The sequence below is a fragment of the Myotis yumanensis genome, unplaced genomic scaffold, assembly GCF_028538775.1.
Source record: "Myotis yumanensis isolate MYYU_CA2020_CCGP unplaced genomic scaffold, mMyoYum1.0.hap1 SCAF_8, whole genome shotgun sequence".
In the NCBI taxonomy this organism is placed as follows: domain Eukaryota; kingdom Metazoa; phylum Chordata; class Mammalia; order Chiroptera; family Vespertilionidae; genus Myotis; species Myotis yumanensis.
Genome location: NW_027223759.1, coordinates 56,029,104 through 56,049,749, shown reverse-complemented (window position 1 = coordinate 56,049,749; position 20,646 = coordinate 56,029,104). Strand labels below are relative to the sequence as shown.

General features: G+C 42.2%; 2 protein-coding genes across 8 annotated transcripts in view; one reads left to right on the top strand and one right to left on the bottom strand.

Annotated features, from left to right (window-relative positions):
- Nucleotides 1-7,273, bottom strand: part of CCDC148 (coiled-coil domain containing 148) — a 220,351-nt gene extending 213,078 nt beyond the window's left edge. For 2 of the 4 annotated variants that reach the window (XM_070423445.1, XM_070423444.1), the window contains exon 1: nucleotides 6,945-7,006. In XM_070423445.1, the coding sequence (XP_070279546.1) occupies nucleotides 6,945-6,969 (25 nt within the window). In that variant the 5' untranslated portion in view covers nucleotides 6,970-7,006. Of the gene's footprint in view, nucleotides 1-6,944; nucleotides 7,007-7,109; nucleotides 7,227-7,250 lie in introns of those variants that run through there. The other 2 variants (XM_070423447.1, XM_070423446.1) reach the window with 2 other exon arrangements.
- A 313-nt stretch (nucleotides 7,274-7,586) lies between these two features.
- Nucleotides 7,587-20,646, top strand: part of PKP4 (plakophilin 4) — a 245,882-nt gene continuing 232,822 nt past the window's right edge. Inside the window, exon 1 of one of the 4 annotated variants that reach the window (XM_070422946.1) lies at nucleotides 7,587-7,756. The gene's annotated coding sequence lies outside the window, so the exon portion shown is untranslated. The remainder of the gene's footprint in view (nucleotides 7,757-20,646) is intronic. The other 3 variants (XM_070422943.1, XM_070422942.1, XM_070422945.1) reach the window with 3 other exon arrangements.

Sequence of the window (20,646 nt, the reverse complement as noted above, 5' to 3'; positions counted from 1 at the left end):
ATAAAGATCTTTTATCCAAAGTGGACTGGCAATATTTGGAATTAGATCATTCACTTTCTATTCTTTGCTTGTTAGAAAATTTTAGACTGTTGTGCTTCATAGTCCAATAAGATGGTCACAATAAATGTTTTTTTTTTTGTTATAAAATATTTGCATAATACTTTTGTGAAGCCTTTTGATTGTAAGGAAAAGAGGCTCACTAAAGGCAAACCAGGAAAGGAATGACTTGGGGAGGATTATAAGAAAAATAAATCTTTTTTTTTTTAATTCTTTTTATTGATTTCAAATAGGAAGGGAGAAGGAGAGAGAGATAGAAACATCAATGATGAGAGAGAATAATTGCTTGCCTCCTGCACACGCCCTATTGGAGATCGAGCCCCAAACCCGAGTATGTGCCCTGACCTGGAATCAAACCATGACCTCCGGATTCATAGGCCGATGCTCAACCACTGAGCCACACTGGTCAGGCTAGAGTATGACTTTTTTTTTAAAAATATATTTTATTGATTTTTTACAGAGAGGAAGGGAGAGAGATAGAGAGTTAGAAACATCGATGAGAGAGGAACATCGATCAGCCGCCTCCTGCACATCTCCTACTGGGGATGTGCCCACAACCCAGGTACATGCCCTTGACCGGAATCGAACCCGGGACCCTTCAGTCGGCAGGCCGACGCTCTATCCACTGAGCCAAACCGGTTTCGGCGAAAAATAAATCTTATGGAATAAAATATGAAGCATATTCTGGCTTTGTGGGGAGAATAGTAACTCAGAAACCAACAGGACCAAGACAGTTGCTCTTTCTGGCTCACTTGTTCTCGCAATTCCAAATTTCCAGAAGAAAAATCTGATTGGCACTGTTAAAGGTTATGGGTCAATGGTTAGTCAATGAATTGGCTACATTTGAATCAGGTCCCCGCTGGGGCAGATACCATGACCAGATGCAAGATCATGAAGCATGCAGGGCTGCCTACTTCAAGGGCTATAGATATAGGTACTTGGAAACATGTCTGTTATACTCACCAGATGTTTGAAGCCTTTCTGATTTTATGAAGTTGTTAAATTCTCAAGATTATACTGTGTTCCAAAAGACAGAGCAACCTGAATGTTTCAGATGGAAAAAATGTAGGTAACCCTTACTTAACCTGCTTGAAAAAGCTGAGTTTCAACTGCTTTCCCTCATACACAAAATTTTATAGCCTTAGCTCTGAATGTAACTTCATGCCAAAGTACTTGCAACCCGTCTTTATCACCCTGGTCCGCCCCCTCAGACAGGGGTCCAGATAAGATCTGAAGCCTCTTCTCTCTTTGGAGGCTATGTGGCAAAAACTTCTACTCGGCTCTGCCACACATTACCTCACTTCTCCACATTGAACCTCTAGCCCCATCTTTTTCTAATTACCCCCCAATATTACTGATTCCAATTTTTCATTGTTGGAAGTCAAATTCTTCCAAAGACTAAAAAAAAAAAAAAAGGCATTAATGAAAGTTAGCTTTCCTTAGCGTGAGAGGCACTTCAGTAGCCTAAGACACTGCGAAGGATATGGTCATGACCACAATATGTATCCTGTCCTCTAGGGAGAAGGCTCAGACCCCACAATAATATACTAAAGCAGAAATCATCCTCTCTGGAGGGAGGTAAAGTCAGGAAAGTCTTTGCAATTGTGTCAAGTAATTGTTGGGCTGGGCCTCTAAGGGCAGAGGAAGATTTACATATTCAGTGCTGGGCTGCAGGTGGGGCACAGTCAATTCTGAAATCCTGAGCATAACTTTTAAGCTCTAGCACCCCTTCTCAAGACCAGTTTGTTCGCTGCTTTCTTTGCTTCATTTGCAACCTGCCTCTGTTTTAACATGCCTTTGCTAAAACAAACAAAATCCCACTACCAATTTACCAGTGTACTTTGGGGAGTGATTATCTTCACTGCCCTCACCTTCTCCAGAGACATCCTAGAATGAAAAGAGACCGTGTTCCTGCTGCCCCCTTTTCCTCCCTGCCTCTGCTAATAAGAAATAAGCATTGAAAAGTTACAGAGTTTTCATAATCATGAATGGTTCAGGTTGACTTCTTTCTGGGGTGGTAACTGAAAAGTTCCCGCAGATTTCTGATGTTTACATTTGTTCTTGAGGGTGGAGCTCATGAAATTTCCTTTTTTCTAACCTTCCTAACTTGCCCTAGGCCTCTCTACCAGCCCCTCTTCCCACACCTACTTCCCAGGGATTAGGGCCAGCCTGTGGGCAAACTACGGCCCTCGGGCCGGATCCGGCCCGTTTGAAATGAATAAAACTAAAAAAAAAAAAGACCGTACCCTTTTATGTAATGATGTTTACTTTGAATTTATTTAGTTCACACAAACACTCCATCCATGCTTTTGTTCCGGCCCTCCGGTCCAGTTTAAGAACCCATTGTGGCCCTTGAGTCAAAAAGTTTGCCCACCCCTGGATTAGACCCACCCAGGTGATGCAGCCATAAGGTAAAAGCTCCCCCTTCTCAAGTAGACCATTTGCATTTCTATAGACCCTCGGGGCGGGAGACAATGGTCTCTACCCTTCACTGGAAATCTGGAATCCAGGCATTGCAATTTGCAAGAGAAGGACACTTTTTTTTGTAGGAGACAACTTTACTGGCAAAGGAATTCGGATTCTGAGGGAAAAGAGCACCATCTTCACAGATGTTTAGGTTGTTTTCAAACACCAGAACACTGGGGCTAAAAAAAAAAAAATAAAAGCCTGGAGAAATTCCCTTCAGATGGTTTTTAGGTGAAAGAAAATACCAATAGATGAAGATGGATGTAGGAGAGAAGGGAGGAGCTTTTACAAAAGGTCAGGTATTTAAGGTATAGGGGAAATGATGTAATACATGACCAAGGAGAAATTATGATCAGCAAAGCAAAATGGAGGAGGATAAGGACGACCATGTTTGAAAGCACAAGTGGAGTCTGAGCGAGCGCAGAAGGGAAGGGTGGGCACCCCTTCTCAGCCAGATGCAGTGTAAAAATTGAGAATGAGGTTTAGGAAAATGAAATTGAGGAAGCTCATGGTGGATGCCTCAAGTATGAAGCAAATTTGTAACCAGACAACCAAGGGTTCCGGGCTACCTGTCACTACTTGAGCCAATTAAGCAGAGACAGGGTTAAATCATATCTGAGCATTTACTCCAATATTGCCGGCAGCCTGGGAGAGCAGCAGGTCATCCACAAAAATCTGCTCTGCACCCCACCATAAACCAGCTGCTTATGTTGGATAGAAGGACAAAGATTAAGTGGGGAAGTAGGAATTACAGGCATCGGAAAGTAGGCACAGGATATCAGCACAAGCTACAAGTCATGCAGGCTCAGGGAGAAGGGGGTCGCAGGAGGATGGGCACCTCTGGACCAGATTACATGTAATAGGGGCGGGGGGGGGGGGGTTGAGGGGGGTTGTAAAGAGCAGGTGCCTCCAGGACTAGATTGTTTCTGCCTCGAGGCTGTAAATCTTTCCATAATGATAGGTAGTTCTTGGGAGGACGATGGACTGTATTCCCTTGGTAGCTCCCATGTCCCAGGGCCTACAACTCCCAGCCTGGTTAGAATGTGCTTTCTCTAATAGGTACAGAACCATCATGGCTAACAGAGCATGATTAATATTTCTTATAATTGTAGCTGGTCCCCACTATTCTATTTCTTCCCCTAACAAATTCATTTGCAGAACTGGAAGAAGACCAAGTACAACGGGGGTTTAAGGACAGCAGAAATAGGATAGGTTTGGGACAAGTGCCCTGGATAAGTGTCCTGGATAATCACCCTACTGGATGAGAAAAGGATTTTAGAGGATCAATGAAGACACGATCAAGACTGAAAAGCATAAACTTTTAGTGGAACAAAAATTTTTAACTTTATCCAACAATGCCTGGTAGTACAGGAGCAAGCTCAAAAGAAGGCTTTCAAATGAGCATTATGATTATGAAAAAATAATGTTAAATGAAAACATTTTAGGGACATTACTCATGGTGGATTTTAGTAACATTTTAAACTACAAACATGAAATATATGATATCAAAACAGTTTTCAAACATATGACCTGAGAACACCACAAAAAGAAAAGATTACTGGAGTAAAAAGATCAATTGGTTCTTGTTTTCTTCTTTCTATGCTAGCCTAAGGCAAGAAAAAAGAAAAGGTTTTTTCTTTCCATTGGACACATCTTCCTTTCATCCAGTATTATTACATTTTTTAAAAACCAAATCATTGATATCTTGTTAGTGTAACAGGGAATAAAAACTTTACATTTCTCTTACTAATCATTGAATAGAACTAAAATAAGAATGTACTCACCAAGGAAACTAGTAAAAATCAATATAAAGCAACTAATTTTACTCTTATAAATGCTAACCCCAGCTTATTACTCTAACCTGATTTCCCCCCTCAAAATTAGAGCTTGTGGCTCTACCAGTGGTCAGCAAACTGCGGCTCGGCAAACCATGGCTCCCGAGCCACATGCGGCTCTTTGGCCCCTTGAGTGTGGCTCTTCCACAAAATACTGGCTCTTCCACAAAATACCAACTTCTGAGCATGGGCCACTAAGTTTCAATCGCATTGTACGTACGCGCCCACACGTGGTATTTTGTGGAAGAGCCACACTCAAGGGGCCAAAGAGCCGCATGTGGCTCTCGAGCCGCGGTTTGCCGACCATGGCCCTAGCCAGTTTGGTTCAGTGGATAGAGCATCAGCCTGTGGACTGAAGGGTCCCAGGTTCGATTCTGGTCAAGTGCACATGCCTGGGTTGTGGGCTTGATCCTCGGTGGGGGCCATGCAGAAGGCAGCGGATCAATGATTCTCTCTCATCATTGATATTTCTATCTCTCTCTCTCTACCTCTCCCTTCCTCTCTGAAATCAATAAAAATATTTTTAAAAAACAAAAAGAAAAATAACCTAGAGCTTGTGTATGGTGAAGGCCTGGGGGGTGGCAGACATGGAGTGGAGGGGGTAAATGGGGAAAAAGAGGGGACTTCTGTAATACTTTCAACCATTAAGGTAAATTAAAGAACAAAACAAACAAACAAAAACTAGAGCTTGCATGTTAGAAGTTCTTTTTAATATAATTTACAGGAATCTGCAGTTTTAGTTTCTGTGTGAACCTAAGGAGCAGCCTGACCTTAAGACACCCTGCCCCAGGAAGTCAGCTGACAAGCAACCAGCTGGCCCACTCACGGATGCTGACCATAAAGATCTTATTCTAAGAAACAAAATAACTTTCTTGATTAAATAACATATAATGAACTATACTTCTCCACGAGTTGGGAAACAGGATGTATGCCTTAAAATAAAGGCCTGGTTAGTCATGCTTGCCTTAAACTCCTAACATCCTTTTATGAGCATATTATAGAAACGGGTTGTTCTGGATGTTGCCTGGGTCTGGGGTGGCTTGATCACAAGACTTCAGATGACATTAAAAATCTATATCGGGACAAGCAAGAATACTGCCTGAAGGTCCACAGCCCCCTCCCCTTGATTTCTTTGTTCTGCTTTCCCTCTCCTTCCTGATAAAAACCCTTGCCTACACAGAGATATTAAGATGGTTTTTCAGGACAAGAGTCCGCCATCTTCTCAGGTCACTGGAACTTGAATAAACCATTTTCCTTCTTACCAGCACCTATTTCATGAGTTTGGCTTTCATTGGGGCAGGTAGCCAAACATGCATTTGTATTCATTAGTACATTAAAAGTGAGTCTTATTTATTAAAAGTTGCATTTTATTTTGTCTATTCTCCCATAAACAAATACCAAAACAGTCAGAAATCAAAAACATAATGATCTAATTTCCATGATGGCAAAGGAGCCACCACTCCATGGCCCCTGATAATTCCTTCCCAATTTTGGAAATGCTTAGGGGGAACACTCACATATTCAGCTGTTTTGTTCTGCAGTCCAACCCTGCATAGGATTATCGACTAAGTTAAATTTTACTACAAATTGTGAGAAATATTTTTCTAATCAAGGAACCAAATTAAAAATTCTTATCTATGTTTATAATCTTCAAATACAATAAGATTAAAAAAACAAAGCATATCATCTAACTTAAAACTCAGGACAATCATTAGACATATAGAGCTTGAACACACATTAATCTGTTTCTCTCAACAAGATATTTTTAATTTCCAAAATCCTATTAGCTTTTTTTTAACAATATGGTCCCTCCAACTTGAGGGGCAGTAACATAAACATAGTCTTCTTACTAAAGAGATTAGTATACCATAAGAAGGAACCTAAGAATATCAGTGGCTATATGATAGAGCAATGTAATGCTTGAAAGCCTAATGTATTCATGAAGATCCACTTTAATAGCCAGTATCTAAATATGAAAGTTATTTACAAAAAAATTGATATTGACAAATGAACACAAAGTAACATTAAATCAAAGCTTGTTATTAAAGCACGTGATTTTTGTGTGTACTGATTCTATGGCTCAGTGTTATCAGATTTAGAGGTAAACTGGAAAATACCCAGAAAATAAAATCCATCAACTGTAATCTATTTCCTTTACTCCCTTGTGAAATCATTAGAAGCATGGATTTACTCTGTCATCTGTGTCTTTCCCCACCTACAACCTTTTAAGGGAAAGAGCAAACACCTGTCAAGCTCATAGTGCTAAATGCACACACAGATGGGTGTTTAATAAATATCTTTCAACAGAGAGATTAGAGGTTTGCTTTGGGAAGCAGGGAACACATTATCGTAAGTGTTGAGCTGATGACATCCATTATACAATACTTCAGCCTGTTCGTTTACCAAAATATCATTCCAAGGAAATCCTTTTTGAGTATCCTTTAGATAGGGCTATAAGTTTGAAGAGCCAAAATTTGAGGCAAGATCAGCCCCAGGGAAAGGGGAGTGGTTGGGATGAACAAGGAAAATTCGGGAGTTTCAGTGATGTCAGGAAGCAGCGATTTAAGGGATGGGGTGCAAACTCACCTGGAGACGCAGAAGCTGCACACATGTCAAAGGTCAAAGAGCATAACCTTTGGGGCTCCCCAGCCACGGGGAAAGTGGAACACTCACTCCTAGGTTCTTACATTCAAGTATTCGTTTAGGGGGGCTCAGCTGTTCCTACTTCTGACGCCAGGGGACAAACCCTACCTTTCACAGGTGGCGCTGACAGAGAGGCAAAGCGCAAGCTGCTCCAGATTTCAGAGCCAGCTCCCGGGAGTCCCCCAGTACTAATTTCCCCGGCCGCCTCCCGCGCCCCAAACCACAGACCCCTTCACCCTCACTCCACACCTTCTCCAGGCCCTCTCGCTCTGAACAGCATCGGTCTCTATGGCGACCTGAAACCGCAGTTCCCATTGGCCCGTTCAATATGAGGGCCGGGCCAATAGGGAGGGCCAGCCTTTTCTTCCCGACCAATAGGGTTGGCGGAGACCAGGTCCGGAGACGGCGGCGTGCTGACGTTCCCGGGAGTTCGGGGCTGGCTGGGCAGGCGGGCTGGCGGCTGGGCGGGCGGCGGCGGCCTCTGGGCAGTAGAGGGGGCTCCGGGGCTGAGTCTGTGTGGTTGCCGGTCGTGGAGGCGGCACCATGGGCACGGGGTAGAGGGGCCAGTTAGCCACCGCCGCCGCCGGGGGTGGTGGGAGAGCCGCTTCGGGGGAGGGGGCGGGTGGGGGAGGGAGGGGCGGGCGGACGCTCGCCCGCGGCACTTGTTTAATTTTTTTCGGGTGCCGCAGCGGCGACCCATCGGCGCTGATGTCCCTCATCCCCGGAACAACGACGGCCTCTGCCTAACCTAGAAAGTAAGTATGCGGGCTCGCGGGAGGGCGCGGAGACTCCTGCCCGCGAGGACCTCTGCCCTCGCGCCCCGGCCGGGACCTGCCTGCGAGGGGTGCGGGTGCCTCCCTCCCGTTACTCTGTCCCCACCGCCTCGCAGCCGCCTCGGCTTTCCTGCCCCGCCTCGTGTTCCTGCCCGCACTCGCCTGCCTGCTCCCCTCCCCCCGGCAGGCGCACAAGTTTCACCTCCATTTGCTTTTCCCGGTGGATGACTCTCCTCTGCTCTCCCTCACCCGGGCGCGCATGACCCTCTACCCACGTTGGCCGTTTCGGATCCAGAGCCCCCAGCCCCGAACTTGAGCACCACGCCGAGTCCCCCTGGACTTCTGCCCGGAGGTTTCCCCGCTCCCGCCCGCCTGGCACTCCGCCCTGCGCCCCCAGCACCCTGAGGCGCCCGCCTTCCCCAGCTTTCGGGGCCGTCTGTCCGTCCCTCCTGCCCAGATCCTACCCCCGGTCCCTGTCCCACCCCCCGCCCTTGCTCGCACGTCTCTGCTGCCTGCGCCTTGTGGCCCCCGAGTCCCGCGCTCCTGCGGGTCCTGCCGACCCCGCTCTGCCCATTGCGACCCTCTCCCCTCGCGGCGTGGGTTCCCGTTCCACCCCTCCGGCTCCCAGCCCCGAGCTGCCCCGGCCGTCCTGCGCCGCCGCGTCCTCCTCTCCCTGCCGGGAGTAGAAGCGGAGCTGCGGCACCCCGCTGGCGGCTCGGGTGCCCTTTCCCGGCGCTGGGGCTGCCCGGCCGGCCCTCTTCCCCTTTTCCCTTCCCCGGGAAGCCGGGGGGTGAGCGGCGGGCCGGGATTTGGCTGTGAGCTGGCTGAGTGCGACAAACAGCGAGTGCGGGCAGTAGATGCGCCGCGGCGGCCGTGGCCGCTCGGGGCGCAGCAGTAGGCAGGTGTCTGTGTCCGGGTGGGGGTGGGGGACACGCACGCCACGGGCTCCGGGGCTGGCGACAGATTGTGCAGGAATGCGAGGAATGCACCAGAGGCATAGTCCACAGGGCCCGCCGCGGCGGCACTAGTGCCTTCCTCGCCCAGCACCCGCCGCGCAGCCAGAGGTCACGGGAGCATCTTCGAAGCTGGTGAGGTTCCCTCGACTTCTCTCCTCCCCTTGCCTCTCTCCATGCGGCAGAGGGGGCAGCCGAGGGGAAGCGCGGCAGTTCTGTTGGGCTTCAGCTAGGCTTTCCTTTGGCTTTTTTGCTGCATTGGTCTCCAGGACCGTGAATTTGGGGCTGATGGCAGTGTTGCCAAGGTTATTGATCATTGCACAAGATTCTTGGCAAGTTTGGTTTGCAAGGTTTGAATGGTGCCTATTTTTTCCCCCAACCCCAAGGGTTTTCTGAAAACCTGCAGGAAAGGGTGCCGAAGGTTCTCAGTGCATTGAGCTTGCAGCTCTATCAAAAAATGCCTGTTAATGCTCATGGACAGGGATGTAGTGCAAAAGAGATCTTGAATGCATCACTTTGCTGTCATAAGAACTGTAATTTTTTTTCTCTCATCATACTGGGTTGTGTTTAGACCTCTTATAATACATAATGAATAGAAACAGAGAAGCAGTGTTTGGTCAGCGATGGGACAGATAGAACTGTCTGGTACAGTTAAATTCGGGGCGTGTCAGTTACCATTGCGAGTAACATGGGGACAACATAGTCATGTATATTTAAAGATGTAATTTATTAGTTGAAGTCGCAGTTCTTTTTCTCTTTGTTACTGCGTTTGAAAAATAATGAATATACCCCTACAACTTTAAAAAATGGTAATTATTTATGTGTAAATTCAATACTGATTACTATACATTTTTGGTCAAATTTTATTTTCTTTAAAGCAGAAAGACAAATGTATGACAGAAGATGCTTTTCCAGAAGTAGGCTTTGATACTTTTCTTTTTAAAAGGGAAAATAAAGGATTGCTTCTCTTTCTGAATGCAGTATACTGCTGGTTTCTGTGAAACAGTTATGGAAAATGGCATCACGAAAATGAGGACAACTGGCTTTCAAAATAAATGTTTCTGGATGTTGAAAAGCATACTATGTGTGTGACACAGTTTGCTTTGGAGGTTGAGTTTACTATAAGCCTCTCCACATTTGGTTATTTTGTATCAGATTCAGGAATATAAGTTGATTGCTCAGCTGCCTTCCAACACCTACTTTGCTTGGATCAAGGGCATTGAAAAGTATAAGATGATCACCTTTTAGGTTAAAGACCTAATGGAAAGGAGAAATAGGAAAGAAAAACACCTTTGCCCTGAGAAAGGTTGTGTTTTTTGGCTGCTACTGTTTTTCAGGTATGTCCATAGTTAAGTGGACCTGTGGACCTTCCAATTTAGAGGTTTAACTCTACATCAGCGATTTTCAACCAGTGTGCTGTACGAATTTGTAAAACATGCAATACCTGAATATTTAGTGAGGGGCACTGACTGAACTCTTTTCCCTTAGATGGTCAAATTAAAAAAAAAAAAAAAAGACAGCCAACACAACAGCCTTCCAGTGTGAAAGAATCAAAATTGTCCTTTTTTTTTTTTGTCAGATTGGCAAAAAATATATATTTTGGTGTGCTGCAGAATTTTAGCAATTAGTTTATGTGTGCCATGAGATATAAAGGTTGAAAATCGCTGCTCTAAATTATAGTTAGCAACACTGCAGGATATTGGGAGGTGTTTGTAGATGCCAACAGGAACTATATTATGTAACAATAAACTAGTATTACAGCAGAGTTTAACATGTGCTTATTTGATTGATGTGAAGATTAGAAAGTAAAAGCACATTTAGTTTCTCTACTACATTGGAAATTGAAATAACCCCTTTGAGTATATGGTTAACGTATACATAGGGTTGGCTGTGCAAGTAGTTTTACCCATTTAAGTAAAGTTGGGCTTTCAGTTAGAAATATATTCTATATGTTATACATACTTGAAGAGAGGACGTTTTAGAAGAGGTTCACAGTCATAGACAACAAATTATGTTTGACCAAGTATATTACTTCACCATCCCCCACTGTTATGTAAGGAAAAGGTGTGGCACGTTGAATCTTTCTTACTGAAGATTGCCAATGGGGGGGACTGAATGTCCAGTTACCTTAATTCTTATCTATACTGGTTTTGGAGAGAGATAGGTGAGTAGGGTTGTGATGGAAAGCATGAGAGAAGGTAAGTAGAAAGGGGAGCAGCTAGCATTCATCCAGAAAAAAAAAATATGTTAATTACTTGATTTACAAGCTGAATAAACCAAATCTAATTCTGTGACTAGTTCTAATATCATAATTTGCATTTAAAGAATCTACTACCAAACTCAGTTTAATAAAATTTTTAGCAATTGTAAAATCCGAGTATTTGGATGAAGTCTGTATTAAGTCAGACATGCACTTTTCTTTCTTATTCTCTTCTATACAAATTGGAAAAGTAATTTTTTAAAAAATATATTTTTATTGATTTTATAGAGGAAGGGAGAGGGATGGAGAGATAGAAACATCAATGATGAGAGAATCATTGATGGCTGCCTCCTGCATGCCCCCTAGTGGGGATCGAGCCTGCAACTCAGGCATGTGCCCTTGGCTGGAATCGAACCTGGGACCCTTCAGTCCGCAGGCTGATGCTCTATCCACTGAGCCAAACCAGCTAGGGCGGAAAAGTAAATTTAATTAAAAACTTTAACTACACATACTTTTTAAAAATTTAGTTCTTGCCAATTTTAAAACTGAATGGTTTCCTTGCTATTGAGCAGTTATTGATTTAAATACAGAATTTTCATACCCTGGATGGTGCCACTTATTTGGTAAGTCCAGCCCTTCACGTTAATAGCTTAAAATACTAAGATATTTTGAAAATGCTCTATAATTTAATGTATTTCAATTAAGAGGTAAATCCTAAATTGCTTTATTCTAAAATGGACATCATACCTTCATACTTAACTGGAAGACAAAGTAGAAGTTATTCCAGGGCAAAAACATTCACTGAATTATATGTCACTTTGGGAGTTGCCTTCACACCTTCAGTGTACTGGGAGATAATTACTACTTCAATGTGTTAAATGGTTTTGTAACTCCTTTTCTGCACTGAAGGGGGAAGAAGAATCTAAAACATGACACAAGTGAACTGGATATGTTTGGAAAATTCAGTAACCATTTTATCATCCAAATTGTCACTACAGATGACGGAGAGATAGAGAAACTTGAGCATATCTTAATATAAGGCAAGAGGCTTCATATACTGCTCATAAGTGATAGCAGTCAGCAGGTCAGTTTGATGCCCAGCAATAAGAAGAAACAGGCTTCTTTTAGGGTAAGGATATGCCCTAAGTCACAAAGAGCAATAATTCATGTGCTTGCTAGTTTCAGTTGAGATGTAGGGCATTCAGATGTTCACATTGCTACTGTAATAATTCAGTGGAATTATGTTTATCTTGCGGGCGCTATCCTATATAATAAAAGGCTAATATGCAAATTGACTGAATCGACTGAATGGCGGAACGACTGGTCGCTATGATGTGCACTGACCGCCAGGGGGCAGACGCTTAATGCAGGAGCTGCCCCCTGATGGTCAGTGCACTCCCACAGAGGGAGTGCTGCTCAGCCAGAAGCCAGGCTCACGGCTGGCGAGCGCAGCCCAGGCTGAGGGACCTCCCCCCCAAGTGCACACATTTCATGCACCAGGCCTCTAGTGTTACCATAACTAATGGAATATTGGGGATATTCCATGATGGTGCACTTCAGATTAAGCTTAGAATGCTGCAGACATTTCATATGTCATTGGTCTAAGTTTTTTTTTTCTTTTTATAATTTAGATTTATTTTTATTTGATAGAGCAATAAATGTCAGCTACAATGCTGATAATTTTATTATTCATAGTCTTGATAATATAGTTTATTATAACTCATGTAATGATTTATAGCAGATGATAAAATGTCATTAGAGTTTGGATTTTAAAATTTTAAAATTATATTTATATATATAAAAGCCTAAGTGACCATTACTACCGAACGGCCAAATGACTGGTGGACCAGTCGCTATGATGCACACTGGCCACCACGGGGCCGACATTCAATGCAGTAGCTGCCAACCTCCCTCGGTCCCTCCCCCAGGCCAGCCAACCTCCTGCAGCCCCTCCCCGTGGCCAACCTCTCCATCAGCCCCAATCGGGTGGCCAGCTGGCCAACCTCCCAGGGCCCCTTCTCCCCCTGGCCAGCTGGCCCCCCATTAGGCCTCGATCACTGGCCAGGCTTAGGGACCCCCACCCATGCATAAATTTGTGCACCAGGCCTCTAGTAAAATATATAAATTAAAATATGCAAATGTCTGGATTATTTTGAATCATGTCATTGTGAGGCATTTTTCCTGAACTGAATAATGCTTGCTGATTGGGTAGATGCCAATCCTTTAGGGCAGTGGTCGTAAACCGCGGCTCGCAAGCCACATGCGGCTCTTTGGCCCCTGGCATGGGCCACGAAGTTTCAGTTGCACTGTATGTGCTATTTTGTGGAAGAGCCACACTCAAGGGGCCAGTTTGCCGACGACTGCCTTAGGGATATATAGACCTCACAAAGTCCAGAACTCACAAATGAAAGGTGGGGTGGTTGGGGGTCTAGGGCAGTGGTCGGCAAACTGCGACTCGCGAGCCACATGCGGCTCTTTAGCCCCTTGAGTGTGGCTCTTCCTAAGCCTTAGGAGTACCCTAATTAAGTTAATAACAATGTACCTACCTATATAGTTTAAGTTTAAAAAATTTGGCTTTCAAAAGAAATTTCAATTGTTGTACTGTTGATATTTGGCTCTGTTGACTAATGAGTTTGCCGACCACTGGTCTAGGGGAATGAGTAACCTTCTATTTTTAATAGGCAAGGTATGTTTGTCTTCTGTAGTTATCATCTGCATTAAATAGAAATTTAATGATTTGCAAATATCCAAGAGTGTTTATCCTGATCTTCACTAATCTGGACCCCTCCCTGTCTGGCACCTCCTTCCCCTTACACACACACACACACACACCACCAATGCATTTGTCTGCTTGGAGAGACAGAGAAAGCCCCTTTTCAGGTGCCATTTACATAGAATATAGAATTTGGTGCCTAATGCTCCAGGTTGAATTTAGAGTGGATGTGGGTTTTTGTCATAAAATCATATTATATACTAGAGGCCCGATGCACGAAGATTCGTGCAAGAATAGGCCTTCCTTCCCCTGACTGCCAGCACCGGCTTCCCACTTGGACCTGGGACCCAGGCCTTTGCTCTGGGCTGGCACCAGCTCCATGACTGCTGCTTGGGGCTTGCAGGAAGCCAAGCATCCCACCCGCTCTGGCCAGCTCCCTGGCTCTGGCCGGTGCTGCCATCTTTATCGTGGAGTGATGGTTAATTTGCATATTACCCTTTTACTAGTATAGATGAAAGTTAGGTAAAATGTTTAGTTGAAACGGGACTATTAGGGTACTGTGCAGGTTTTGGAATACAGTTTTTCATAGATACCCACAACCTATTTACAAATAGACTTTTAAGACACTGGGTAGGTGGTGTTTGAAATTCTGGTCCACTATAAGCTGTCTCTTAAATTGCAGACAGGAGAGGTAGATGAAAAGCACACTAAGCCAGAATTAGGAGACCTGGGATTGAACAGTATGCCCTTGGCAAACCCTTTAGCATTGGGTTATAGTTTACCCCTTTTAAAAATGCGGGGTTTGGATTGCATTGATCTAAGGTACATTTCAGCTCAAGGTTCCCAAAGTCCTCTCTATAGTTTTTAAGAAAAAAAGGTTTCCTAAGCATTCATGTATATAATCAGTCCTGTTCCCCCTCCTAACCCAAATTATAGCAAAAAGGAAGTTGGGGTTCTCTGTTGAGACTTTTGAATCTCAAGTTCATCTTAAATAGATTTTTTAAAAAAGATGTCATTTTAGGAAGTGAGGGGAAGAGAAAAAACCACATAATGTTCTCAAGGTCTTGCAGTCTACCCTCATCCCAGTCCAAGATTGACTGTGATAGGTTAGGCCAGGGACAGGTTTTTGAGGTGCACCTTCACACTGAGTGAAACCCTTAAGTGTCATTCAGACAGTGACATGTGGTGGTTAGCAGCTGACTGTCCTAATTCAGATCTGGCACTTCTATTTGCTAGGTGTGTAACTTGGTAAATTATATAATCTCTGTAGATCTTATTTGGTTATCTGTAAAACAATGATAAAAGTATCCACCTCGTGTGGTTGTTGTGAAGACTAAATGAATTAATGTAAGTCATTACTTTCATTATATTGTGGTACTTAATGATGCTTTCTGTTGCATGTACTATATGCCAGGCAAGTTATTGACTTGCTTTCTGTGATCTTAGTTAATATGATCATGAATCTAAGAAATTCTCTTCCTGTAAGGAAGAGAATCCAGCAAATAAATAAGGACCTTTTTTTTCTTTATTGAATTTATTGGGGTAATAATCTTACCTAATAATAGACAAAGATGTAAATTGATCATCCCTCCACTACGCTCACCAGCCAATCAGGAGAGTATGCAAATTAACCCATCAAAGATTGCAGTTAATTTGCATACGTAGGAGCAAAGATGGAAGGCTCCGGGCCGGAGCAGCAAAGGCCTGGGTACTGGGTGCTGGAGGAAAACCGTTGCTGGCAGCCAGGGGAAGGGAAGGCCTATTGCACGAATCTCTTTGTGCAACCGGCCTCTAGTGGTTAATAAAATTATATAGGTTTCAGATTTATAATTCTACTAGAGGCCTGGTGCACAAAATTTGTGCATGGTTAGGGTCCCTAGGCCTGGCCAGCAATCAGGGCTCATCAGGTTCTCTGCCTCCCCGCCTCCTCCTTCCCTTGCTCCCTCAGCGCCCCCATTGCCGCCACTGGTCGTTTGCCATGTTCCACGCCACCCCGTGGTGGTCAGCGCAGATCATAGCAAGTGATCGAACTCCTGTTCTCCTGGTGGAACTCCCGAGGGGACACTTTGCGTATTAGTCTTTTATATATATAGATAATATATCATCTGTACATTGTATGGTGTTTTCACCACCACAAGTAGTAAGGGCCTTTTTAAAGTAGGAAAATTACAACCTTTTTGTGTAGGTAATACTTAGAGGCATGTAAACACAATTATCACTTGTAGGAGGTTTAATAAATTGATAGGTTTAAAAGGTGAAGACTAATAGTATCATACTACAGGAGCTAGAAGTGGAAACACTTGCAAAATGTAAAACAAACTGTTTAAATATGTATACAACTATTGCATTTGTAGTTCTAAGTAGCAGTCATTTTACACAATGTCTACTCAAGTCAATCCATGAAGGAAGTGATAGAAAGTGGTAATCATTTATGGAATAAAATGCAGCTTGTAAATTAACTCCATCAGCTGCCTTTTCTGTCTACAAGTAACCACAACTGAAATTGACAGAAAACTACCAAAGCAAGAAAAACTAGAAGAGAAATTTGGAAGATATTTGATGTAAACCAGTGGATATGAAGAGGCTCTAGTTCCAGTCTTGGCATCTCTTGAGCAAGTCATTTAACTCATCTGAGCTCTAGTTTCCTCATCTATAAAATGTATTTCACTACTCTTAGGACATCAGGGATTCTCATTTGATTACTTCCCCCTTCCCCGCCCCCAGCAAGAATATTTTGTCTTCTCCTCAAGAATTCATTACAGTTTAGCCTCCATGATAAGGGGGAAAATTGAGGTTGTATACCTGAAGTGCTCAGCTCCTAAACGTGTGTTGCAGCCAGACAAACTGACTCCATACTAGCTGAATCAGTTGCTTCCCTCTTGGATTCTTTGCGCATTTGAGGCTTAGGCCCTGATTGAGACTAAATTTTCTAAAAAGTTAAATAGAAATAGAAGGGGAATTTAGGTGGTGGTTAAAGGGGATTAGTCTTGTTAAAATGAGAAAGACCCACTTCCCATTTGCTTTGGTTTGATGTGTCCTCAAAAAAAATTAAATAACTGAGACAGTTGTTCCTCTGAAAACATGTTACTTTTCTATGAACACTTTATGTTCATAGAAATTCACTGATTTATATCCATTATAGAATATAGGTATATGTTTTATTTAACTCTAATTTTTTGTGTATAGACAACCTACCGATGTTTAGAAATTGTGGTGGATGTCAACAGGATTATGCTTTACTTGGATTAGTACTCTTGGATATGTGTGGAGTTTTTTGTTGTTTTTTTTAAAGCAATTTAAGAATCCCATGAAGAGAGTTTCTCCTAGATTCTGCTTTCCCCCTAGGGATTGGGGTTGGGATAATCCCTATAAAATTTGCGTATGTATACATTCACAGAGTGATTTAAAATAGTGAAATTGGCTGTTTCCTTTTGCTAATGGAACAAATACATATTTTCAAAAAGGAGAATCAATTATACTACTAATGTATGCAATATTAAATGAATTCCCAGTGTCATGATCAAAGTAAACACTTGAACAGGCTCTTCAGTTTCCATACATTCATGAGAATTGTAAACACGCCTGTAAAATGGAGTGAAGTGCATCGTGTTTTTCTGACACCTGTACCCTGGATAGAATGGGAAACAAAGACTGATCTAGTTTGAAGTGATCTTCTTCCTGAGTACCACCTGGGGTCCAAGCTAGCAGACAACACAATTAGTGCTTAACATATTTGCTGGAGTCCTATTTTGTGTGAAGTATTGTGTTCTGTTTTAAATACCTCTTATTTTAAAAGATGTCATTCATTGAGTTCAGCCAACATTCATTAATCCCTCGCTCTATATCAGATTGTGCTAGCCCTAATGGACAAAAAATGATTTTCCCCAGGGAGTTGACAGTCTGTGTTGGATTCAGTATTGAGAGTCTCCACCTTTGAGAAATCTGATTAATTTTCCAATCTAGTTAGGTAAGATAGGGACACAAGCACTGGAAAAAAATTGTCCTAGAAAACTTCGGTATATAAATAAATATGTAAAATTGTTCTGTAAGTGTTAAGGATGAGCTGTAAAATGATTTTGTATTAACTAGGTTTTAGCTAAACCTACTTTTTTTTTTTTTTAATATTTTATTGATTTTTTACAGAGAAGAAAGGAGAGGGATAGAGAGTTAGAAACATCAATGAGAGAGATTGATCAGCTGCCTCCTGCACGCCCCCCACTGGGGATGTGCCCGCAACCAGGGTACATGCCCTTGACCGGAATCGAACCCGGGACCCTTGAGTCCGCAGGCCGACGCTCTATCCACTGAGCCAAACCGGTTCGGCAAGCTAAACCTACTTTTTAGCTGTATGTTACTTGATACATTACCAGAATCCAGATAGACTGTTGCATTATCTGTCAGTGGCATTTTTGGGAAAAGCCTGCATTTGAAAAAGTGTTCCTTACCAATGAAAAGATAGTGATCTCAGAAAAGGTTTTAATCATGAAATTTATTATTTTGGTTATTTTTATTGGAATACTTTACCATATAGCTTATGTAAAATAATTGATCACAATGAAAATGCATTATTTATGAAGAATCTTAATTTATGCCTCAAGACTTGCCATTTAAGTAAATTCGTATTTTCAGTTTCATATAGCAGTACTTTGGTTTATTGTCTTTTGTGCTTTTCTTTATTTTTTATGCAATTTATGTGCCTTTGTAAGTCCAAACTCATTATCTATTATTGCAAATATTCCCTTCCGTTGTTATGAACAAACAGAAGAATGTTTTGAAAATCTCTTGTGACATCTGCTAGAATAAATGATCTCATTGAATCATACCTTGAATCTCAGACTGATGCACTGATGGGAATTTTCCACTTATTGTCAATTTGTCAATGACTAAATAAGCAACAAAGTCAGTGTTTAAAAAGCACTGAAAAAGGAATCAGAAAGACCAGTTGGACTTTCTCAAGAACTGCTGTGATAAACAATTCAGCTGTTAAAAGTCTGTCAGCAAATGAAAAATATGTCAGTCTGAAATTTTGGGACATTGTATTGGCAGGTGTCAATCTTCCAAAATATTTTCTGTGAGTCACTTGTTTGGCACTCTGAATACAGTTTCCATAGAAGCAACATTATGTATAAAACCACCACCAATCAGTACATTGGTTCCATGTCTCCATGGCCTGCTTCCCTGAGCTGACTTGACATCAGGAACTTGGTCTTTTAATATGACTTATCTTGACCTCTAGTCTTTCTAGATATCTGTAAATGAATGAATGAGTTTTGAATTTTAATCTTGGCATACCTTTACCTACCACTCTTAGATAAATTTTTCTTTTTCTTAAGGGGGCCCTCCTTCCTTTTGTAAACTGATTTTCTTAGCTTATGCAAGTTTCAGTGGAAAAACTACATTGACAAAAAATTACCCTTATAATACAACTTGCTAGATAAATACTTTATCAGATTCCTTACTAAAACATTAATTATCAGATTTTAAACATTGATTCCCATACATTCTAACCTCAATGGCTTGGATTATAGCTATGGTGAGAAAAGTTTACATAGTGCTCTTTCTCAGACTATTCATGCTCAGCCGGCAAGTACCAAGACGAGCTTGCTTGGCCAGGTGTTGGCAGCGAACTTCCTGTGTCCTTGCCTTTTGTGAACTAGTAGTACCTTTTTATAACTTAGCTGATGGATTGAGATCAAAAGTAGATGTAATTTTCAGTACATGAATTTTTTCAGAGGAAAAATGTTAGGAAAATGACACGAGTGTAATTAGTACTATATAATTACATAAACATTAAAAGTAATAAAATGGGAAATTTTATAGCTTGTTTTGATGTAAGAGTATAACAAATATTCTTTGACTTTAACAATATAGTTAGAAATACTCTCAGCCCAACTGGTGTAGCTCAGTTGTCTGAACATTATCCCATGAACCAGGAGGTTACGGTTTGATTCCTGGTCAGGACTCATGCCCAGGTTGCCAGCTCGATTTCCAGTAGGGGGTGTGCAGGAGGTAGCTGATTGATGTTCCTCTCTCATCAATGTTTCTCTCTCTCTCCCTCTCCCTTCCTCTTTCTGAAATCAATAAAAACATATATATATATAAAAAGAAATACTCAAATATTTTGGTGGTCCCTACCTCAAGTTTTCACTATAAGATTTGAATAAATTATAATTTTTAAAAACTAAACTTTTAATTGTGAGATGATTATGAATTCACATGCAGTTTTAAGAAATAATACAGGTATCCTGTGTACCCCTTACCCAGTTTTCCTCAATGGTGACATCTTGCAGAACTGTAGTGCAATATCACAACCAGAATCTTGACATTTTTTTTTTTTTAAATCTTTATTGTTCAGATTATTACATTTGTTCCTCTTTTTTCCCCCCATAACTCCCCTCCTTCCAGCTCCCACCCCACCCTCCACCCTCACTCCCCACCCACTGTGTTCATCCATAGGTGCATGATTTTTGTCCAGTCACTTCCTGCATCTCCCACACCCCTTTTCCCCCCAAGAATAGTCAGTCCATTCCCTTTCTATGTCCCTGATTCTATTATAATCACCAGTTCATTCTGTACATCAGGTTATTTATTCACTTGATTCTTAGATTCATTTGTTGATAGATGCATATTTGTTGTTCATAATTTGTATCTTTACCTTTTTCTTCTTCTTCCTCTTCTTAAAGGATACCTTTCAGCATTTCATATAATACTGGTTTGGCGGTGGTGAACTCCTTTAGCTTTTCCTTGTCTGTGAAGCTCTTTATCTGACCTTCAATTCTGAATGATAGCTTTGCTGGATAAAGTAATCTTGGTTGTAGGTTCTTGGTATTCAGCACTTTGAATATTTCTTGCCATTCCCTTCTGGCCTGCAAAGTTTCTGTTGAGAAATCAGCTGACAGTCGTATGGGTATTCCCTTGTAGGTAATTGAGCCTCTTTCTCTTGCTGCTTTTAAGATTTTCTCTTTGTCTTTTGCTCTTGGCATTTTAATGATGATGTGTCTTGGTG